Here is a 20,054-nt window from a genome sequence, read left to right on the forward strand (position 1 = left end):
TTTAAACACCCCCGCCTCCGGAGTACCCTACGTGACGCAATGACGCAGGCAGGCGGGTGGGGCTTGCCGGTTGCGACATTTCCGCTTCTCTTAGTGGTGGTGTGCTTCGGAGAAGAGAGCAGCACGCAGAGTGAGCGGGACGTGAGTATCGCATCGCTCTCGCGCCCCCTCCTCCCCGGGGGGCCGCGCGCCTGCACCCGCCGCCATCTTATATCCCCCTCCCCCCCAGCTGCGGGCCTGTCGTGCCGGGGGAGGGGTGGTCTGGCAGCTCCGCGCTCGGACCAGGCGGGAGGATGAGCCGCCGCGTCTCGAACGCTGGGGAAGGCTCGGCCCGCGGGATTCCCGTCGAGCTCCTGCTCTGCCCAGTGCCGTGGGGTAGGAAGACCTTCTCCCGGTCACCGTTGGGGCGGCGCTGCGTCAGGAGACGCTGCCATGTTTGGGGGGCAAAGAAAGCTCATCCGAACGAGGGAGAAAATGGCGGCGGGGAACCGCCTACCCCCATCCCCCACTGCGCGACCCACTCCCGTTCTCCACTCCATGACATGACATGACGGCCGCCCCCCACGCCGTGAGCCGCCCCCGTCACCCACCCCGTCCGCCCTCAGTGATTCGGTGTCGCGTCTCCCTTTCTTAACCCGTCCCGTCTTTGCCCCATTCTCTAGTCATTGGGGGGAGGGGAGCGTCTGAACGAGGGAGAAAATGGCGGCTGGGAACCGCCTCCCCCCTTTCTCTGCTGTGTTTGTAGGCTGTCCCCCATTCTCTACTCAGAGACCTGCCCAGTCTCATCTCCCTCCATTCCCCTTTCAGTGACTCCCCTCCACCCCATTTTCCTCTGGGTGCCCCATATCCACTCCCACCTCGTGACCCGTATCCCATCCCTATATACTAGATAACCTTGCCTCTGAATGACCCATTCGATCCCCATTGCCATGTTACTCCATATGGTCTCTCCCTAATCTGAACCCATCCCCTATATTATTCCCCATTGGTTCTCTATCCCCCTCACCCCATTCTCATTCTTGGTGCCCATTCCTTCTTCTTTCCTTCATGCACCTTTTGCCATCTTCCCCCCCTTTTAAAAAATTCGGTACTGTTGCCTGCACACTGTATCAGACTCACTGGCCTACCTTCTTTCATCCTGTTCCCCACCCACGTAGTGGGTCCTGCCCCTCTTCAACACATTTCCAACCCTATAACATGGCAGACCGTTTTTTTCCTCTCATCCCTTTTGTAACCCCCAGCACATTCCAATTTCCTATTCTCCGTCCTCCTCACCTGTGTTCCATTTCCCCTCATGTTGGCTGCTTTTTCACCTGACACTGTTCTTTCCCCACATGTATTCATTCCATATGTCAGGGGTGGCCAAACTTATTGACCCCCTGAGCCACAGAAGACAACCTTTAGAAGTTCGAAAGCCAGGACAGGCCTGCCGCATGGGGTTGAAGCCCTGAGGTCCCCTCCCCATTGGATAGAAGCCCCTACCCCACCACCCTGCTGTAAGGCAGAGGTCCTGAGCCTCCTCGCTCCCCACCAAGTCTGGTAGGTGGCGAGTTGGGGGCTCCATGAGCCACACTTTTTAACTGTAAAAGAGCCACATGCTGCTCATGAGCCAGTTTGGCTACCCATGCCATATATTATTGTGCCTTCATCCTAAAACACTACCTTGTACTATGTTATTGCCCTGATAATCATCCTCCCCTTACTTGACATAAACCAGTAGTCCACATACTCCCCAATCTCCCACTATAATTCCTTCCTTACCAACTATTCCCCTTTATAACATACTTTTCTGCTTTGTTCTTTCAAAAGCTGGAAAGGTATTAAAAGCAATTAATTAGAATCCTTCCTGTGCCTCTTCTCTACATGGAATACTAGATGTTTATATACTATATCAATAGGTTTGCAGAGTATACGCATCTGGCAGTATGCCTTCAAAAAGATATGGATTTCCATGCATGCCTAACTAATGAAAATTGGGCCGTAAGCGGTTTGCCTGAGATCACCTAGGAAATATGTGGCAGAACTGAGGATACAATTTTAGATATTCTCACCTAAATGTGGCTTAACCGCAACACCATATTTTCTTTTAATTTCTTGAAACATAGGTAGAAAAGTTTATAATGATGGTTCTGTATCTGTTTACCAGTACTTGTCATTCTGTGACCTGGAAATCAAAGTAGACAAAATAACAATACATAAGAGTGAAGGGAGTCATTTGCTAGATAATGCTGTACCCATATGTTTTGTGACATTAATTGAAAACTTCAGTTTGTTTTGATAATAAATTAAATCCTTAGTAACTCAGGGCTAGTCTACACTACCCGCCCAGATCGGCGGGTAGAAGTCGATCTCTCGGGGATCGATTTATCGAGTCTCATCTAGACGGATAAATCGATCCCTGAATCGACGCGCTTACTCCCACCTCGTCAGGAGGAGTAAGTGCCGTTGACGGGGGAGCCGCGGCGGTCGATTCCCCACTGTGAGGACGGCGGCAAAAGTCGAATAGGATACGCCGAATTCAGCTACGCTATTCGCGTACCTGAATTTGCGTATCTTAAATCGACCCCCCCCTTAGTGTAGACCTAGCCTTAGACTGAGCAGTTTATTACTATTTTGTGCACCCCAAAATGTGTTAAGTGTAGCACAAATCAAGTAAAAACGGAGGCCGGGTCTACGCTATAAACGTACATCAGTATAACTACCTCCCTCAAGGGTCTGAACAATCCACACCCCTGAGCAACGTAGTTATACCGACCTAATCCCTGGTGTAGACAGCGCTATGTCAACGGGAGGGCTTCTTCCATTGACATAGCTACTGCCTCTTGCAAAAGTGGATTAACTACACTGACGGGAGAAGCTCTCCCTTCAGTGTAGTAGTGTTTTCACTGAAGCGCTACAGTGGTGCAGCTGCTGCTGATGCAGCGGTTTAAGTGTAGACCTGCTCTGAGTCCTTGTCCTGAAGAAGTTTCAAAATAAGTGAGACAGTACACAAATGAAGGGAATGGATCAAAGGAAAGGGAGATGAAGGACTAGGGTGATAATGAGATCACAGTTGCTCAGATAGACATATATTGAAGTTTCCTGCCACTTCCTGTTGACTTCAAATAGAAGATATTTGAATAAGATGAGAGAAGAGGCTTAGCAAAGGGGTTTGGGGTGTGCATTCCAATCATAAAGGGCAGTGTTTCCGGTATGATATTTTCACAATATCTTTCTTCTCTCCAGAATGCCTAAATCAAAGGAACTTGTGTCTTCAAGCTCATCTGCCAGTGATTCAGATAGTGAAGTTGACAAAAAGGTGAATATTGGACACAATTGTTTACTGCATTTTAGTCTAGTCATTAAAAAACAAAACACCAAACAAACTTCTTCTGGATTTGATTAGGAGGCAATTCAATTCTGATGGAATATGTACACCATGCTATTTGTGTTGCCTAGCTCTTTTGTTAAAACTGGGATCAGTGGTGGGAAGGTGAGATGCTTCTAAATATGGAATGAATCTATTTTTTTTAAGATTGATTGGCTTTGTATCCTTAGTTATTTCACTTGTGGCATCTAACCACAAGGTTCTTGTAGTTCTGTAGATCTGTGGTGAGAGCAAGAATACTAAACCATTTTAGTTCCCTTGCTCTGTTAACATTTCTTTTCCTCCTAAACAGCTGTGAAAGCTGATGTTGCTAAACATGATTGTTTAGCTTCTCAAGCCCATCAAGGGTTGATATACACGCTGGGCTACAATGATTGTAGTGAGCATTCTGCATTTGAAGTGCTGGCTGAGTTTTCTGTAGATAGGACAAAACAGTATTAGTTTATGTATATTCTGTAGTTCACTGCAGATACTAAAGGTGTGGAAGCATGAAGATCTTGGAGTGCTGTGTGTAAATTAGTAACAAAATGGTAAAGTCAGAATAAAAGAGAGATAGGAACATTCTTTCCCTTCTTCTCTCTCTCTTGAATTGGGGAGATGTAAAAAGTGCAAGGTGAGTGTGTATAAAAAGAAAATGTACTGTCCACCTCAATTTTATTTAGATCTTCTTTGAGTTCCAAAAGATAGAGTTTACAAAAGTGCTTATTCTCCTAAATCTGTTCCTCTTGGAGTCCAATGAGAGTTTTACCATTGACTTAGAGCACTTCTGAAAATCCCACCCCAAATTCACTGTATTAAAGTCTTGTATTGGTAGTGAGATGAACTACATAATAGAATAGTTCTTTGCAGCCTCTAATTTCTTCTTTTAATAACTAATAAAATGGGATGTGCTTTGTATTTTTGGTTTAAAGGCAAAGAGGAAAAAGCAAGCAGCTCCAGAAAAGCCTGTAAAGAAACAAAAGACTGGTGAAAGTTCTAAAGGTGCAGCTTCCTCTAAACAAAGCAGCAACAGAGATGAGAATATGTTCCAGGTAATCTTGATAATGCTCCTTCTAGAGGCTGTTGATTGAAGGGTTCCTGAGGAAGCATGTTATAGTTTGTATTCTGTAATCTTTATGAAGAGAACTTTGAATGCTTTGGTTTTTTATCCAGGTATAGCATAGCATTCAATCTCTTGTCATCTTTTGGCTAAATATGGTTACAATGTTAGAGTGAAAGTGAGATTACCAAATCTCATCATTGTTTTTTCTGGGTGAGTAAAATAATCCATGCTATGCCATTCAATTCGAACTTTGGTTCATTGATTGTATCACTTGTTCCCAGTATTTTGTCTTGGTTTATAGTGTCATTTTTTGAGAGTTAGGCATTTCTATTGTAAACTCTATTAATAGACTTATAATTAGGCTGTAAATGTTAATTCAAAACCAGATCTATATGGGAATGCTTTTAATCAGGGCACTTTGACAAGAGGTTCCCAGAAATCAGTATGACTTCTCCTCTGTCTACCCAACTAGACCAAGAGCAGCTGTCAGAGCTCTCACTGTACCAGACAGAGTCTCAGGATAAGTTTGTCCTTCAGTTTATATGTGCTCCTTTATTCTGTGGTTCAGTTTTTACTAACAGAATATCAGAGAAGATTGAAACAGATCTTCATGGACAACTGCTAGTGGTATTTGCAACGGAGTGTGCTGGCCTCTTTAAGACAGGCCCGGGGTTCAATACTATCCTATTTCTGCAATGAGGCATTCAGGGTATTGCAGTTCCTGAGGATATCTGGGAGTTGTAAGCCTTACATCAGTCCGTGTGCTGAGAAAGGAGCAGGAATATAACGATTCAGTTTTCTCTTCCTCATTGCAAGAAAGATTGGGGAGAGGAGAATACCTGCTGTGGGCCTGCATTAAGACAGTAAGAAAGGGACAGGGTTTTTCCACTCAAGGAGTGAGGGAGGAGCTTTTGAAGAATTTGGTGAAAGAGCCTGAAAAGAAGCCTAAACATAGGGCATGAGTGCTGGCAAAGGAAGTAGCTTGGGGTGGGGGACAAAGCAAGTGAGAGTTGGGCTTGAACTTTAGTATTCCGCATCAGCTCTTCAGTCTGCCTTGTATTTAAAAATAGAGCACACTGTGATGTATCCAGAATCTGACTTGAATCAGAACATTTCCAAAGATTGGGATTCTGGTTCGGACTTACTTTTGTCTGTTAGCAATGTCAGTGGCATATCAGTGCTGAAATTAAATATGAAGATTAATAGGAAAACCAGTAAAATATTTTTTTACTTTTTATGTTGAATGAAAGTCTCCCATCTTGGAATGCTTTTCACTTGTAACATACTTCAGAATTTGGCACCTATAGGCAGGGGGTTCTTAAATGTAGGGTAAAGTACTGTTCCCTCCCATTCTTGATTACTTAAAAATTCCTATGGCAAGTAAAGCAATTGCTTACCTGGAAAAGCAATATTAAAGTGTTTGTGCTTTTAAGCTTCTTTTAATGTAATTTGGTGTCTGAAAACAGTGGAACAAATACAGTGCTTCATAGGGATTTTTCACAGTGGAGAGGGTGACTTCTGGAAATTCTAATGGTGCTGTCAGGTGCAGTTAATCTGAGAAAACCAGACAGTTGCTTGCCATATATAGATGTGAAATCTGCTTTCTTGTGCCACCTAGGATTTAATTTGGTTGTGATATCCAATTCTCTAATTCTGTGAGGATTTAGCCTTGAGCTAAGCATCAGACAATCTGTGTGTGTTTGGAGCTTGTGGCCACCACCACATTAAATTTTCCAGTAAATTCAGAACTTCAAGGGTTTTTGTTTGTTTAACCCATGCAGATCTTTGTTTCTAGAAGCATTGAAATGAACTCCGATTTAGAGCGGGAGGAGGTGATAGCTTTTCTATCATCTTCATTAGTCTCATAGCTTGAAAACAAATTTGAATGTATTGTCTTCTCTTAGCATTTTCTAGTTTCATTAAAAAATTTTGCATGAGGAAGCAGGATTTTTTTCTGAAAGAATCAGTAATTTAAGTTGGCAGTATTTATTAGGCATTCAGCTTTTACGTACACATGAATTTTCTTTTGAGGACACCCATTTTTCCAGGAAATAATGCTGAATTCTCTTAATGTGTTAAGTTCTTCATCCATTAATGCTGTCATCACTTATTAGTCCTGATATACTTCTTCGGGAAAATACTTAATCCAATCATTTCTACTTAAATCTAAAATAAGAGGCAGCAATATGCAGTGCCTCATGTCAAAGTATTTAATGCTGATTAGAAAAATGAATAATCCTGTACTGTGTAAAATGTATTAAATTGTTCTGATTTGTTTTATTGGCAGATTGGCAAAATGAGGTATGTCAGTGTTCGTGACTTTAAAGGGAAAGTCCTAATTGATATTAGAGAATACTGGATGGATCAAGAAGGTGAAATGAAACCTGGCAGAAAAGGTGAACTTCTATTTTGTGTCATTGGTTGCATAGCATTAAAATATATTTAGCTTAGCTTTATTGAGGAAAGTGGAAAATTGTTTAACTTGAAGATTCATATGGTTCACAGCTAAATAATGAGGCCATTCTTGATTCTAATGCAAAATTTTAATGTGCCTTGATTATACTTTCTTCTTACCTGATAAAATATTTTAGAGTTACTTAGAAGATGTCTTAATGGGAAAGCGTTAATATTGGCGGGGGGAAGGGGGAATCTAGGCACATGCCGCAGTTCTGGTCCTTTTCCTTCTCTTCTCCCACTCCTAAAAGTCTATTTTGGTTCCTTGGCAATGAGGATATGGTCCACAGTTTTAGAACAGGGTATAAAACCCCGTAACTTAAAAATAAAAAGACCATTTTTAAACAAATTAAAGCAAATTTAAACCTGAATTTACAACTATCTGCCTGAAAGTTATGCTTTAAATTTTTATAATTTAAAATGAAAAAAGTTTGTGTTGCAGTGGATTGAAGTTAGGCACCATGTCTAAATAGCATTCATCAAAACAAGCCTGCATTTTATCTCTTTAGAAACTATAGATGGGAAAAGTATTAAAAAAAATTCTGTAACCTGGGCTACTGAATAATTGTTGCATTTTCTCTAATATCTTAGCACTTCTTATTTCCCTCAGATAGTTTTAAGTTACCATTGCATGAGATAATAAACTGCATGATAACCTATTATCAGTTTTGGAGCTGAACAGGGTTCAGTTGAGAACACTAAAGTGGAAACACAACTGCTGTGATACAAATTTTGCAGAAAAATTTTGTTTAATTTTTACAGTGTTATACCAGTAAGTTATAGTACTAAACATTTTTTGGGGAAACCTACCGTGTCTCCAAGATGCAAAAGTCCCATATGGGAATATTTTTGAAGAGATTCCTGTATCATTTGGAAGTATTAAGAAAGGATCACATGCTGTATAAGCGTAACAAAGACAATGCAGGGCTTGGTAGCAGGAATGAAACAACATTTTGAAAAGTGTGCTACCCATGCCAAGGATGACATTGAAGATACTGTTTCTCTGTCAGTCTGAATATTCTGGATCTTTTGGTGAGTAATGTTAGTGTTTTTATTACATTTTAGAAAAATATTTAAAAACAAAGTTAAATATTGCTGGGTTATTTTCCTGGGGGGGGTTATAACAAGAAGCAGAGAAATTTCGTGTCATCTGAATGAGAATTTTAAGTGTTTGAAGGTTAGAAGTTTGTCATTAAAGGCTCCATTCAGTGCCTGTTCATGTTTAGGGAAAGGCTCCCATTGACTATAGTGGGCATGGGACTGGACCATGAGAGAATATCAAAGGTGGCAGTGCAGTGGGGCATCCATAATATAATGGAGATGTCCAGGTATCCATTTTGATTTGACAGCCTTGTACTGCTGAGTTTTGAACTTGACACAGACATTCTGTATGAACTAGCTTAGGCAATGGAGTAAAACACCAACCACAAGCAGGTTGAACTACTATACTGCTGGTATAAACATCATTTGAGCAAAACACCATACGTAATTTTTCAGTTTTTTGAACTAAATTTCTTGAAATGTCCAATTATTAATCCTCAATTCAGACTAAATCCATTGAAAGTGTGAAGTTTTAAAAACTAACTGCTTTGAATTATCTGAGTACAGATAAACTATCAACGTCTGTTAACCTCTTAGGTTGGGACTAGGCATGAGAAATTTAATTCCAAAATGTTAGTTGAGGTGAAAATAGGAGTTTGGAATGCAATGACTATTCCAATTTATATTTTATAGTGGTGCAATTCAGATCTGGAACACAACACAAACAATGGCACTTTCTCATAATCTTTCCTTGTGTCTTATGGCACCATTTTTACTGAGCCGTTCCTAGTATCTGTTGCCAGCTGGAGAGGGACAGAGTTAAGGTATACACCATCCCTGCAACACAACCTTAACTTTGTATTTCCTGGTTTTCAGAGGTTTAAGTTTAGCCACTCTCTCCACATTCTGGAAGGGCACGAGGCAGCACTGGGCAACTTTATCTGTGTGTCAACGAAGTTTTCAGGCAGTTAATTTTAGAATTATACAGGTGAGATGAATGACCACTTTCTGCATTGTTGTTAGCTTCATCATTACCACTATCTGATGCATCTGGCAGGAGCAGTACAACTGAACTTGTTAGAACGCTTGTTTGGTGCACAGTCAAAGAAATATCCATTTTCATCATCCAAAACAACCATGGACTACTTTGTAGTCAGTATTGGTATTCTCAATGAACAGTTCATAGTTGAAGATTGCTTGGTTCATATAAGGGGCTAATTTTTCTTATAACTTTTTCCGAAGAGTTTGAGATGGTTCAAGCTTTGACAAGGATCAGGAAAAATGTCAGCGGTACCCAAAATTAAATTGTAGATATGTAAAGCACTTCCTTGATTCAACTTTCTTTCCTGCATTTTCAATCTAAAGTACCAGTACAGATGTTAAAAGTAAAAATGAAATGAATGCTGCTATGACATGTACATTATAATAATTTTTCAGAGCTGGAAGAGAACCACCCAAAAATGTGTATTTTGCTGCTGAACTCAGCGAAGTTAAACCCGTGGACTGGTGAAAATGTCTGGCCAGTCTCAGATGTAGAGCTCAGAAAATAACTTTTTTTTTTTCTCCTGGGGTTGAAGCTACTGCAGGTGTACAAACGACATTATCTAAATCTTGACTACTTTGTTCTAATTTCAGAAACTGATAATGTGTAAAGGAAGTAGGTAATCTATCTTGAACAATTAATCCAGGTGGCAGATGAAGACACTGTATTCTAGAAAATTTCTCAGTGCAGTTTCTCTCATTTATTTAGTCACAGTTTACTAAAACGGAAAAAAGAAACTTGTTTTGTCATTACCTACTATTGATTTAGTGTACATATCACACTAGAGCTTGGTTTCAATTGAGGTTTTGTTACTTCAGCAATTGGGAAAGCAGAGGCCAAGCAGTAACATTCTAACATGTTGGTTTTGCTGTAATCCCAACAAAATTTACTTGTACTGTCGTTTCAGGCTAGGATTTTCAGTGGAGCCTAATGACTTAAACATGTAAATCCCATTTAAATTCTGTGGGAATAAAGTGTCTAACTCCATAAGCCCCTCTGTAAAACCAGCATGACTAAACAAATGTTGACTAAATCAGAAATGTTAAGTCACTAAATTTGACTACCACAAATTCTCTGAAGAAGTTTGGTAAAGTAAGTTGCTGCTGGAACAAGCCATGTATGTTACTAAGACCATGTCTATATGTGCTGCAGCAACGCAGCTGTACCAATACAGCTGCAGCTCATCTGATGAAGATGCTCTGTGCCAAAGGGAGAGAGCTTTCCTGTCGCCATAAAAAACGCACCTCCACGAGTGGCATAAGCTGTGTCAGCGGGAGAAGCTCTTCTGCCGACATAGCGCTGTCCACATGAATGCTTATATTGGTGTAACTTACGTTGCTTGGAGGTGGAATATTCACACCCCTGAGTGGCATAAGTTTTACCGATATAGGATGTAGTGTAGACATAATTTTTTTTAGGTAAGTGATATTTAGGCTATGTAGCCAACACTAATATTACATCAATAGACTGTTTTCTCTGTTATCAATTATGTGATGCTTCCTTTCGGAAACAAAACTAAAAGCTAATCTTAAAATCAGTATTGTCTTTCTGCTATTGATTTAAATTGCCTTGACTGAAATCAGCACACTTTGAAAACCTATGCTAGATTAGAATACTTGATATTTTGTTGGTCTGTTCATCTAGAAATGAAGTTGGTGACTATGGTAAGAATTTTGAGAGAGCTTCATAAATCAGTTTGTATATTTTCTGACTGAAAGGGCTTAATGCTGTTTGATATTTTCCAGTGCAAAATCAAATATTCAGTTTCAGTAAAGTGTTCAAGATTCTTTAAAAAACAAACAAACCTGTCTTTTCTGAAAATTTGATAAAACTATGTGTGACAGCATGTTCAGACTAGCTGGTGTCCAAAACATGAAAGAATGTAGGAAAAGTTTTTTTTCCCTTTAGATTAAAGTTCACAGGTGGCTGACAACAGCAGTACTAATGTTTAATATTCTCAAATAATAAAAATATTTGGTACCAAAAAAGTCCTGATCCTGTTTCCCTTGGGTCCTGTCACAGGTTTTCCCAAAGTGCGTCTAGATTGCTCCTTGAATGAATGGAGACAAAATTGAATAAATCCTTAAATAAACAATGGGTTAAAAGTATAAGAAACATGCGTAGAGGCATGAGTAAGATTGGTGCATGAGAAGATATAGATAAATGTCATACTATTCTGTGTGGTGGGAGAGAAGAACGGTGCAGCACAGTGCTGCTTCAAAAATGTTTACATGCTTAACGTACAGAATTTAGTTTTAACAAAGAAGATTAAGGGGTGACTTTAAGGAATGGGGAACAAGTATTTAATAATTGGCTCCTCAGTCTAGCCGAGAAAGGTGTAACACAATCCAATGGCTAGAAGTTGAAGCTAGCCAAATTCAGACTGGAGATAAGTCTTAAATTTTTAACAGTGGAGGTAACTAACCATTGGAACAGTTTATCAATGGTCATAGTGGATTCTCCATCACTGACCATTTTGAAATCAAGATTAGCTTTTTAGAAAACATCTATGTTCTAGGAATTTTGCAAAAGTTCACTGGGTCCTGTTGTACAGATCAGGCTAGTTGATCATTATAGTCTTGTCTGGCCATTGAATCTACGAACATGTGTGTGCAAACTCAATCCACAAACACATGGCTTTTATCACACTAAAGAAAGAAGCCTGGGCCTCTCCAGCTCATCCAGAGTTTTAGTGCAGCCTGCCATCAGGGCCACAGCTACATTTGTAGCTTCTTGTGATTCACATAACACCTGTGGATGGGTTTCTACAAAGATGCTGCACTACAGTTTGTATCTTCTCACATCCAAACAGAATCCATAAACAGACTAACCTCTTGTTTAGCCTGAAGTTAAATGTAAATATTCCAGTGAATAGTCAGATATTTTAGTTAATGTAATTATTCATTTAACACGCACTACAGCTAACATTGTTTGTTAGTTATGAAAATATTGATGACATCATAGTAAGATTGTTTTGGGTTCAGAGATTGTTAAAGTTGTACAAAATCTTGATCTTAGTTTTTCATACTGCACTAAGGATTTGTTTTTAATGCATTTCAGGTATTTCTTTAAATCCAGAACAGTGGAGCCAGCTGAAGGAACAGATTTCCGATATTGATGATGCAGTAAGAAAACTGTAAAGACAGCCATACAGAAACTTACTGTTTTAGTTGTTTTAAGCAGTCTTTTTACACATTGGCTTTTGTTTTCTAAAATACTTGTTTTCCAAGCTATTGTATATTTGGATTGCAAAACAATTTGTAAGATGAATACTTTTTTTTTATGTGCATTAAAAGTGTATTCTAAGTGAGGCTATTTGTGCATACTTTATTAAAAAGGAATGATTTGCTTTCAACACTGTAAAATAAAAACCAATCCAGTAATACTATATAACGCATAGCTGTTGGTGGCCTTCCAGCTAACAGTTTTTAGTCTCCTTTTCTTTAATTTTGGTTTCAGTTCAGTTAAAATATGTTCATATTAACTGTTAATCAGGCGACATTAAAAAAAACCTTGCCCTTATTGCAAATATTCGTAACTTTTTTATATTCGAGAATTCAACTCAGTCCAAATAATGAATATTTAAAATAGTTTTTGTAGATAATCTTAAATACTGTTTTTGAAAATTCACCACATTATTCTTATGTAGATAAGTACATAGGTATTTGGCATTGCTTGCATGAAGTATTACACTAAACAAGCTTATGTGATTATCCCACAATAACACTTGGACACAAGCCACATTCTTCCTTTTCATTCTTCTGCAGGTCATTTGACTTAGAAAAGATAATTAGTCTTTATTCTTAGACACTAGATTTTTAGTATGGTATACATACACATGGTAAGATTTTTACCTCAAAATATGATTTATTAAGACTGTATTTCAAAGGTCCCAGCTTAAACAGATGAAGTAATAACCTTACTTATCTACTCTTTTCAAGCTTTGCATTAGATTAAAATAGTTTTTGAACATACTATCTGATATCCAGGGATTATTCTAATTGGCAAGAACCCTTACCCTGCCTTGATAGAGCTTTTAGTCATGCTCGACAATCCTGCTTAAGCATGGCTAAAACTACCGGTAGGCTATAATACAGTTGGTGTAGATTGAACCAAGCGGGGTTAAAACTGGCCTAGCCAAGGTTTCAGTGTGGGCTAAAACAGTTCTGCTATGTCCATATTGCTTGATCAGGCCACATGTGTGGCTTACATGTGCACAGTTGTTTTAGCCTTTTGGGAAGGGCATGTTTGGTGCTGGCATACAGCAGATCATGATTTTAGTGAACTTCACTTGGCTATCTGCATCCTGATCTGAAGTAGAGTGATGCTTCTTTTCAGTAGGAGGTGAGGTAGTGTAGATGCAACATAACTGAAGAGAATTTTGATAGATGACTTAAGATACTTTTATGCTTTCCCTTTCAATATTCTTATTACAGTTGGGTGTGAGCTTATAAAGGGCACTCCTATATTAAAAGTTAACAACAAAAATAAGGTGTGAGATCAGTTAGTGGGTGAATTAACACTACATTGAAGAAATTTATGTTGGGGGCGGTGCATGTGTGTGTATCTGATTTTCAAATTGCTTTAATCCAAGGAAGAAGATAGCGACTTCATGAAAATTGCAGTTTTGGGACTGTATATCACTGAATGTACAAGTACTGAATCTGCTGTATTTTTCCCATTTAATGTTAAAACTATTGTATTTTTCAACATGTTTAGATAACTGGTTTTTGCTATTCATTTAATTTCAGAATATCTTAATACTGTTTGCTGTCTAGGTCATAAGAACATAAGAACAGCCGTACTGGGACAGACCAAAGGTCCATCTAGCCCAGTATCCTGTCTACCGACAGTGGCCAATGCCTGGTGCCCCAGAGGTCATGAGGAATTTATTGATATTGCAGATGTTCAGAGGCCCTGTTTTGTTAAGTGCCATATACACTGACTATCCCTGCCCTGAAGAATTTATAATCTAGTACACATGATACATGAAGCCTGAGGAAAAAGGGATCTAATTAAACATACTGTTTAATTTACATATGCAGTATCATATTTTCCTCATTTGCTCCTTAACCCAGTCAGCAATGAATGATTTCAAATGCGACTAATCAAAGAGGTGATTTAGTCCCTTGTCACTTTGAAAAACTTTGAGTTCTTAAAGTGCTATTTGTGGGTTGGAGGGGAGGACGAGGCATGTCTGAGGGTAGCAATCTCATCTTTAGCTCCACTCTCCTTTTTGAATAATATCCTGTTGCTTGCAATGTATCTGCACCAGAAAGAATAGTAAATAAGTACCTGCCAAAATTCCACAGAGAAATGAAGGAAAATAATTGCTTACAGACCTGTATTCTTGTTAACATTACTTATTCTATCTTTGGAAGAGTTTTTTTGCCTACTTTTGCAATATTTATATCCTAATAGATTTTATAGTATGCAAAATCTAACTAGAAATCTCACCATTAAATCAGAAACTTTGTAACTTCAGACTTCACCTGCCTTACTTCAGTTGTTTCATCTGGTTGTTTTGAAGAGCAGAATTGTAACAACGGAGGGAGCAATGTAATTTCTCCTTAGACGGATTAGTGGTTGTCACAGCACTGGGCCTTGATGTTCTTGCATGGTAACTGTGGGTTAGGGCGCAATATAACAAATGTGTGTGGGTTAAGGGGAGATCGGAAGTTGAGTTCTCTGGTGTTGGGAATGAATGAGAAGGCTTAATAGGGTTGGTGTTAGTTTTATTGTGGAAACAATGCTGGCAGGGATTTCTAGAAGCAACTATTTTTTTAGCCAAGGAGTATTGGCTCTTTTTACAGACAAATTACAGTTTTAGCAGGGATAATTTGAATTCACTGAAGCTGTTTGATTTTACTTAATTCTTGGTTTTGTTGGCATTTTTTACTTTTTTACATTAAAAGTTTGGTACAGATTCATTTTACTTAAAACTTACTACATTACAAAAACAATTTTTTTAACCTGCCAGCCATATTTCCTTCTGAAATATTTTCATAAAGCTTTGTCTATTTTACTTCAGAGCCTTCCATTCCCCAGCCCATTTACAGCAATAAAATGCTCCTCCAAAAATACGAAGTAATTCATCAGCCAGTCAGTTTCAAGATTTAACTCAACATGCTCTGCAAAATAGAATGTTTCGGAACATGAAGAAAGCTGGAGTGCTGAATGGCTGATGTGGAGGTATTTATTTAACAATGGTGAATAAGTGTTCCATCTTAAGAATTCTGCATCAAGAATTACAAGAAGTATTTAAACTGCATCAATTTACATCATATGACTATTACCCAATGCTATATCATTCTGGTTTTAAAAACAAATTGTTTGGAAGGATTGTATGTCACATCTAAAATTTGGATAATTGACTTGCGAATTAAATAAAAATTGGTGGTTATAAGTGTACTTGTGAAATTAAAGTGCACAAGAGAGAAAGATGTTACATAGTATTGACTTCTTCATATATTCCAGTTAAATAGGAACCAGTAAGAAGAGAGAGATGTGCAAAAGTTTGTACAAGTTTGATCATCAGTATTTATATAGTGCATAACTGCAAAATATTAAATCTGTTCCGATCCTTAAGATCTCAAAGTGCATTGAAAGTTTTGCCGAAATATAGTCTCAGTGCTAAATGAATACCTCAGAATGTACATTATCCTTATGTACAGGTATTCATTTCATTCCTATTAAAATTAAACAGATGTAGTAGTAATCTGATATTGACTGTTAACAGAAATACCCCAGCAACAATACTTTGTGTTATCTGTAAGCAAAAAAAATGTACAAAACAACAGTTGTAATTCTAGTAACTAAAATGTCATTTTGTTAACTGTGTGGAATGTATGTATGTTTTGGTGGTATCTACCATGGAGATACCACTGGAAATATGAACCATCCAATTGTAATTATCTTAAATGTTCAAATAAAAATTAAAAATGATATGCATGATATCAGTTTCAAGATCTGAAAATGAATGAACGTGATTCAAAAATAGGAAATTAATGACAGTTTAAATGTAATCTTTAGATTTTGATTTGCACCGTTATTAAGGCGGCTATTCTCTCACGGTGGTCGTGGAAGTCACAGATTCTGTGACTTTACGTGACTTCCATAGTGGCTGCTGCAGCTGACTCCAGGGCTGCCCGAGCAGCTGGCCATGGGGCCGGCTGCTCAGGTGCCCCATGGCCAGCTGCTGCTGGAGCAACCCAGGGCCGGCTGGCCCCGGGAACTGCCTGAGCAGCAGCTGGCGCAGCTGGCACAGCTGGTCCTGCAACCGCCTGGGTAACGGTCCTGGGGACGGCCCTAGCAGCAGCAGAGGTCCTGGGACACCCAGAGGCCATCCAGAGAGCAGCGGCCTGGGGCAGTCAAATCCCCTCTCTCCAGGGCCGGCTCCAGGCACCAGCCCACCAAGCTGGTGCTTGGGGCGGCACCTGGAGGGGGGCGGCGCAGCGCTCCGGCCCCCGGGGAGAGTGGGGCCATGGCCGGGCTCGCCGCCCTCCCCCCCGGCGCCCTCCCCCCGGCCGCCGGGGGGAGAGAGGAGCCTCCACCGGGGCCCGCCGCCCTCCCCCCAGGGCCCCGGCCCCCCCCCCCCTCGCGGGGGGGGGCAGCCGGAGGCTTTTTTGCCTGCGGCGGCAAAAAAGCCAGAGCCGGCCCTGCCTCTCTCTTCCCTCCCCCTCCCACCCCCCAAAAGCAGGGGCCACCCAGAGTTGCAGGGCCCCAGAAGTAGAGATTTAGTCAGGTATTTTTGGTATAAGTCATGGGCTGTGAATATTTGCCCAGAAATATCCGTGACTTAAATCTTAGCGTTGACCATTATGAATGGAACAGTTGATATCTCTTGCAACTATTAGTTTAGTTTGCAGTCTCAGGGTACGTCTACACTTACCGGAGGGTCCGGCGGCAGGCAATCGATGTTCTGGGATCAGTTTATCGCGTCTGGTTTAGACGCGATAAATTGATCCCGGATAGATCCCGGAAGTGCTCGCCGTCGACGCCGGTACTCCAGCTCGGCGAGAGGAGTACGCGGCATCGACGGGGGAGCCTTCCTGCCGCGTCTGGACCCGCGGTAAGTTCGGACTAAGGTACTTCGAATTCAGCTACATTATTAACGTAGCTGAATTTGCGTACCTTAGTCCGAAGTGGGGGGGTAGTGTAGACCAGGCCTTAGGCAGAGAATGCTGCATTCTTTTACCCTTGGTTCATGTTTGGAAGGTTTTCCTCAAAACCAAAACATTAGACTATAATGTGAAATACGATTCTGCAGCAAGCTGTGGATGCAAAATCACAAGATATGCAGGTCCCTACCTTTAAGTACTTTGAGTGTTGCTTCCAGGTTTGAAAAATCCACTTATGCTTGGTGAGTAGAAAACTTCCCTATGAATTATTTTGTCTGACAAAATCTAAACTGTATTTTTTCTTAAGTGTCTATTCTTGAGGTGATTCCTGTTTTAATTACCTTGTTCTTTCCCCATGCCCCGCTCCCGAAAAAGTGCCAAAGAACCCCAAACAAAAATCCCAACCCCCACTCTTCTAACCTTCTTTTTATGGTCAGGAGTAGTTAGTTCAGTATAGGGCTCTTTAGAAAGAAGACTCCCGTTTTTCTCATGCTTGCTGGAGTGGTCTGTAGAGAATGGATTTTCTGGTTGCGTTGTCCTTCTCTGAATTAGCAAGGATTGCTCTGCAAGAAAGCTATGTCTTTTGTTTCAATACAAGCAGCACTGAAAGGGTAGAGATGCACTTTGAGAGAAAGAGGTCCCCTGGTATGAGACCAATCAATGGAGAATATTTTCTGCAGTAAATTGTCCTTTGTGGAAGGAGTCTGTTCTACAAAAAAGTAAGAACTACCCATGCTTGTGTTCCTTGAGTGAGCAGAAAGTCATAGCACTGTTCTAGGGTGACTTTTGTAGACTTAGAAGACTTGGTGGCTCTTCCTCTGTATAGCGATATGCTTTGAACAAGAATTTTGTAGCTGTTAAAAACAAACCCCTCTTCTCTTTTCCCCCCCCCCCCCACCCAAATATTTTGATTACATGGAAACTCAGGACTTCCCTTTGTCCCGAAAAAGTTCCTAGGGCACTGGGAAACCATGTGAAAAACTGGTAAACCAAGAACATGTGGTTGGTTTAGCTATCACAGTACCCTTCTATGAACTTTCATATGAAAGCTTAAGTTTTATTCACTACACTTGGGTTGCCATGCTTTTATTTGAAAAAGACAAACGCTGAGTCACTATTTAAATGTTTCCCTGCATCCCCATGTATTTTGTCTGATTTATATTGATTATTTATGTACAGATTCCACCACCTTTACTCTTAGTGGATGTTCCTGTTCAAATCAGTGGGACTAATGAAGTCAGGCACTACCCAGCTTAAGCAACAGTGACAGAATCTGACCTTAGATTGTGAACTCTGAAGGAAGGAGAGAATTTTCCTTTTATTTTTGTGTATTCAGTGCAGTATCTATCATGCCATATACACTACAAATAATTTTACAGTTTTCCCCTGGGAACAGGAGTCATGGAACCCTGGAAAATGTTTGTCTAACTAGCTACTAAGATATTAGTGGAGACTGCTTGGGTTTTGGAAAGAGACTTTAACTTTTTTACCCTCTCAGCCCACCTTGGTGCACTGACACTTTCACCCTGTTCTACTGTTTCAGTGAGAAAACATTGCTGAAAAAATGAATTATGTTCTGGGATCACTAGAGGGCATCATTTGCAAATTTATTCCAAACTTATCTAGTGTACTTAAGTGTACAAGTATAGAAAGTGGCAATAGCCACTAGTCAGAAATATATGCAGCCTAGATTCATATACTTATTTCATAAGAAATGTCGGATTCCTAGTTTTTAAGTCCAGAAGGGACCATTATGATCAATCTAGTCAGAGCTGCGTAACAGGCAATTGAACCTTACCTTGTAATTCCTTCATGAAGCCCATCAAATGGACAGTTTGGTAAACCTTTCTGTTTTTTAAAAAAATGCAGCTGCAAATAAGATGATTTTTGCTTGTGTGTGTGAAATGTCTTCTAAAAATATTGCTTCCCAAACCCTGATAATGCTTAGACAAAATTCTAATTTGGAACAAATTTTTATTTAAATAATTTCCTGTTAAACCTACACAAGACAGAAAAATCTGTTCATTTTACAAATTTAATTTGCACTATATTAAAATATGAGTAGTTTTTTAATAGGTGAAAATTGCCATATTTTATCTTTAGATACATTGGAAGTGTTTCTGCTAGTTGATTTCTATAAATATTCATTTTAAATTTTTTTTCTTTTGATCTGCTGTATTACCAGTTGTACTGTTTGGAGCACTGAATATGTCATCTCGTTAAAAGGTATTACATGAGGTGATATTTCCTGAAGCTCTCTGATCTTGTCTGAGCAGGTAAGACTAGACAATTGCTTGTGGTGAAGTTTTGTGTCTACCACAGCCAGACCACTTTGATCAATGAAGCAGGCTCAGGCTTGGTAACAACTTGAATGAAAGATTTCAGGCAAAAGCCTGTGCTGCATGGATGATGTTGGTGTTCTGTTTGAGTCAGTGTTGCACCAATGCCCCACAGTTGTCATCGGGGCACTGTCACTGGAGGTGGTGCTGTTCAGGTGAGAGAAACAATCAAGGTTCTGACCATTTGTAATAATTAATGATTCCATGACACTTCTAAATGTGAATCTAGGGCATTTTTCACAAGGTAGGGATGTTACTATGTATTTGAAGTCAAATTGAGGGAGAATTTAGATTACATCCATAATTTTTAATTGTGTGCACTATTTTCCTGTCCTAAAGGAAGTAAAGACCATCATATACAATTAATAACTGTATATTTGTACAGTTTGCTGTTGGATATGCTGCTTAGGCAGCTTCCTAATTCTACCTCAGTACTGGTTGTATTTCAGTGATTGGCAAAGCGATTCCTATAGGTGTGCATATATATGTATGGTTTCTACAGCATTTGGGGCTGAAGTTACTATGTAATGTAAGGTGATATTACCTAGTAAAACAAATCTTATTTCACATAATAAAACATTCATATGTAAGATGAAACGGCCCTATGAATTTCACTGGCTTTGGGATAGTCTGAGGCTGAATAAAGCAA

At 39.8% G+C, this 20,054-nt stretch overlaps 1 protein-coding gene across 2 annotated transcripts; it reads left to right on the forward strand.

Annotated features, from left to right (window-relative positions):
- Window positions 1-53: 53 nt before the first annotated feature.
- On the forward strand, window positions 54-12,257 carry SUB1 (SUB1 regulator of transcription). 2 transcript variants are annotated; one of them, XM_026649040.2, is made up of 5 exons: window positions 54-141; window positions 3,226-3,298; window positions 4,279-4,398; window positions 6,697-6,805; window positions 12,007-12,257. In XM_026649040.2, the coding sequence occupies exons 2-5, from the start codon at window positions 3,227-3,229 to the stop codon at window positions 12,084-12,086; spliced, it is 381 nt and encodes a 126-aa protein (XP_026504825.1). In that variant the 5' UTR covers window positions 54-141; window position 3,226; the 3' UTR covers window positions 12,087-12,257. The 2 variants fall into 2 exon arrangements, with proteins under 2 accessions (XP_026504825.1, XP_026504826.1); XM_026649041.2 differs by lacking the exon at window positions 54-141 and adding an exon at window positions 270-375.
- The last annotated feature ends 7,797 nt before the right edge of the window (window positions 12,258-20,054 follow it).

The sequence above is a fragment of the Terrapene carolina genome, unplaced genomic scaffold (assembly GCF_002925995.2).
Source record: "Terrapene carolina triunguis isolate 2854851 unplaced genomic scaffold, T_m_triunguis-2.0 Scaffold69, whole genome shotgun sequence".
Lineage (NCBI taxonomy): Eukaryota > Metazoa > Chordata > Testudines > Emydidae > Terrapene > Terrapene triunguis.

Excerpts from the sequence above, each read along its gene's own strand:
- SUB1 (XM_026649040.2), top strand. The coding sequence starts at position 3,227 with ATGCCTAAATCAAAGGAACTTGTGTCTTCAAGCTCATCTGCCAGTGAT. Across the intron at positions 4,399-6,696 it reads GAGATGAGAATATGTTCCAG|ATTGGCAAAATGAGGTATGT; the intron begins GTAATCTTGATA and ends TTTTATTGGCAG. Across the intron at positions 6,806-12,006 it reads AATGAAACCTGGCAGAAAAG|GTATTTCTTTAAATCCAGAA; the intron begins GTGAACTTCTAT and ends AATGCATTTCAG.